Source organism: Vicia villosa, linkage group LG1, assembly GCF_029867415.1.
Source record: "Vicia villosa cultivar HV-30 ecotype Madison, WI linkage group LG1, Vvil1.0, whole genome shotgun sequence".
Lineage (NCBI taxonomy): Eukaryota > Viridiplantae > Streptophyta > Magnoliopsida > Fabales > Fabaceae > Vicia > Vicia villosa.
Window position 1 is genome coordinate 23,393,176 of NC_081180.1, and position 4,070 is coordinate 23,397,245.

The 4,070-nt window shown below is 31.6% G+C and overlaps 1 protein-coding gene across 1 annotated transcript; it reads right to left on the bottom strand.

Annotated features, from left to right (window-relative positions):
- Nucleotides 1–1,696: 1,696 nt before the first annotated feature.
- On the bottom strand, nt 1,697–3,551 carry LOC131631239 (uncharacterized). Its single transcript, XM_058902032.1, has 7 exons — nt 3,388–3,551; nt 3,185–3,315; nt 2,901–2,945; nt 2,795–2,839; nt 2,652–2,703; nt 2,295–2,391; nt 1,697–1,978 (listed from the first exon to the last, which is right to left on the bottom strand). Exons 1-7 carry the CDS (start codon nt 3,488–3,490, stop codon nt 1,813–1,815), a joined length of 639 nt encoding a protein of 212 aa, XP_058758015.1. The 5' UTR covers nt 3,491–3,551; the 3' UTR covers nt 1,697–1,812.
- Nucleotides 3,552–4,070: the final 519 nt, after the last annotated feature.

The window sequence follows — 4,070 nt, forward strand, 5'->3', positions numbered from 1 at the left end:
GTTTTTCATTTGACATAAGTGTAGTTCTGCTAGATTTCTACTACTTTTAGATGAGGAAGATTCACCAACATCTTCGAATTTAATACATGACAACGTTGAATAGGAACCTACTGAAGAGGATCTTCATGACACTTATTTTCAGGTGTCTACTCAAGCTTTGACTAGTCATTTTTCCCCTCAAACACTTAAATTGAACGACTTTATTAGGGGTTTATCAATTATGGTATTGGTGGACACAGGAAGTACTCATAACATTTTGCACCCCGTATTGCCCAACATTTAAACCTACCCACTACCCCAATACCTAATTTTCAGTTATGGTAGGCAACATATCTCATCTCCAATGTCAAGCTATTTGCAACAACGTTCAAATTGTTCTGCAGGACAACCATTTCACCTCCCATTTTACTTATTGCCCATTGAAGGGGCAAATGTCGTCTTAGGCATGGCTTGGATACGCACCCTTGGTCCAATTCAAGCGGATTTCTCAATTCTCTTCATCATTTTTACACACTAAAATGCATACCTAATCCTACAAGTAAACAGATTAAGAGAACTGATTACTAATTAGTCTCAAATGCGTTCACTAATTACTCTATTTGTCTCAAATGAAAAAGAATAGGGCACTTAAGAGGATTAAGAGGATATGGGATATTACATTGGTAGTTACATTTACATGAAGCTTCTAGAGAAGAATTCAATATACCTGGGGCATATAATTTTGAATCTCAAAAAGACTACTTCAATAAATTAAACAAATCTCAATACGGACTAAAAGAATCTAAAACGTGTGTGATATACTCGTCTTAGTGAATAATTGTTAAGAGATGAATATACTTGTCATATTATTTTTATGAAAATCTCTGTTTTGTTAAGAGATGAATATACTGCGTGTTTTGTTTTGATCATTATGACCGTACTTGTATTATGGCAATCTTTTTTTTAATTTCTTTTAAACATTTTCGATGTGGGAGTTAGTTTCTTATTTATACTTAAAGCTTACTCCCTCCATTCCTTATTATAAGCAAAATTCCACTTTTTAGATACATTAAATCATTAATGTATTTGGACTATATGTAGTCTAGATACATTAATTATTCAATGTATCTAAAAAGTGGAATTTTGCTTATAATAAGGAATGGAGGGAGTAGCTCCTAAGACAAATACAATAAACTACTCATACTCTTTAATTTAATTTAAAAAAAGAACTACTCTTGCTCTATTGTGGTCATAAGCTTAAGCTTAATTTATTTCTGTTTTATAATAATTAATTATATTATCATTATTTTTACAGATTATTTCATTAAAAAAAAAATGAGTATTTGTTATAAAAACTGTCCAATAATATTAACATCAAGTATTTTCAAACTCTTATTTTCTCTTATTATTTTAAATTACTTAATGTTGATACTTCATACTATCTTATTAGCATGTATTTTATCGTTGTTAATTAGGTTAGATAAAAAAAAATATTAATAGTGTACTAACTCACATATCAACTATGTAAATCCTTCACGTACCCGTACTAAAGTGAATTATGAATGGTGAGTGGTGACTATGATTTGGACTCTTAACAAATATGTGGAATAGATGAATTTGGACTCCACACTGATGCAGAAAGGTGTGAAGGGTCATAGTCTCTGTGTTGGCATTGCCTCGATGCACATCAATAATGAACACGTTTCTAATGCATCCGTGAAAAGAAAGCAATTATCTATATTTCACATATCAAAAGTACACAAGGACAACAAATTCAGAAATGGAAACCCCATAAGCCAGAGCCTTGCCGAGTGTATCGACTATTGGATCTGATCAACCACCGTAACGTGCTTTTAATGATTCAGGAGGCTCTTCTTCCATGATGCCTGTGCCTACTGTCTCAAAGTACTGGCGTATGGTTGTTTTGCGATCAGCAATGAAGGTATGGTCCAAGAAGTTACTGTAAGCCTCATCGCCGAGGCTTTTTGCGGCTAGGACGCTGCAAGAAATTCATTACCATAAGTTAATTTTACAAAATACTTGTTCAGATTATGCCAAAATCATCATGAATATATAGACAATGAACATATACTAATTCAAGATAATAATCATATTCAAAGTTGACTGTTACAATTAAATGATCTCCCCCAGTTCTTAGAAAAATGAGCAAATCAATAGAAATGTAGCTCATTAACACACTTTATAAGACACTTTTAAAAAAATTAACCTATATCAGCAGCCCCTAAAGATAAGTATATAAACCTCAGATAAATTAATTAAGAGTATTAGTAGTTGAGATTTAGAAGACTACTGACCAGTGTCGAAGATAAACACGGCATGGTAAAACGTCATCCCGCCAAATCTTATGAACATTATATTCTCCGTATGGTTGAAAGTATGTTTCCTTTCCTTCTGCAAAACATTTATAAAAACAATCAGAAGGCTCAGCTGTAAGGTATTATTAATGTAAGTGTTCTTATCTTTTAACCTGTTTTTAATGGAAAATTGTTAATATTATATTTACAACCTTTATTAGAGATTGAATCCTTTTAACTCTTAACACAATTAGTTTAAACCGGTTGTAAAAGCAAAGATGCATGTGTTGTATAATATTTTTAAAGTCAAAGACTGGTTCATAGAAATAAGGATCAGTAGCTTAGTTGGAAAGTTACCGGAGCATTTATTTTTACAGAATTCTTCATCAGTGTAAGATGCACAAATGACCTACATTGAAGACACCAATACCATCATCAAGTGAATAAAACCATCAGAAAAAGCTATATATAACAGTAAGATTTGAATTAACATAACATACTGCAGGATTGGGAAAGGGCTTTCCATCTAGTGATTCAGGAAAAACCTACAATACACAATATTAATAATAATAATAATTTTCAAAAAGAAAAATAGAGAAAACTCACAGCTAAAAGTCTGTATTCCCTCTCCCTTTTAATAAATGCTGGAATCTGTTTTCATAATTAATTGTAAAGGAATTTTAGAAACAAATAGTGGCCCACCTGAGTGGGTCGACACCGGTGCAAATAGCAAAAAAAAAAAATAATGTAAACTCAAACATTCAAGCCGTTAATAAATTGATTAACTAGTGAGTTATTACAACAGCACTTTTCAGACTTCATTATTTCTCTCTTTTTCTTTTGTGAATTATGATATCTTTCAACTCCATTGATCAATTAATTATGGTGACCTGAGTCTTAGGGTTTGCGATGCCATGAGTGAAGAAGAAAGCTCCGACAACCGAGAAGAGACGTCGGAAACCAGTTAATCTGGCGGTTCGGAAGTTGGTTAGGTTTGGAAAGGTTGATCTGGCACTTTTCTCTGAAATGTTAAGAGTTAATAGAGTGATGAATAGAATTAGTGGAGGGAAGAATGAAATGAGAGGTTAGTTACCGGAGAGGAGGGAACCGTAACCGCAAATGGAAATGTAACCGTCAACGTCGCCGGGAAGAGAGGCCAGCGCCGAGGCTTCATCGAGACCCGAGTAAACTGCCATCTCAACAAAGCACTTCTGCTTAACTACCCTCTCTGATTCAATGGTTTTTGTGCAAACCAGTAATGCAGTTTGATCCTATTTATAAAAAATAATTTACAGTTTTTATTTGAAATTTAATAACAGAAAAATTTGTTATAATTTTATATTATCAATCAATCACAATCATAAATATCAATCACGATCATGAATATCAACAAATTAAATTATAATTTTTAAATCAATTGCAATCATAAATTCTAAAGTTAAATTATTATTTTTAAATCATTTATATAACATAATAAAATGATATATTTTTAGGGTCATGCTAACGAGTGCCACGGACACTGGTCAATGCTAACGAGTGTCCTGGAGCACTGGTTAAGAGTTTAAAATGGTATATAAAACGTATGTTTTTTCTTAAAAATACTTGTATTCAATGCATTGGAAGTTTAAATGATTGATTCATTTAAAGAATATTTTTTATATTTGAAATCCTTCAGAAAAAATTAATTATTTATATTTTCAATATACTGAATATATATATTTTAGATTAAAACATATTTTTTTATTTTATTAAATAAAGTTTAACTTATCTTTTTAA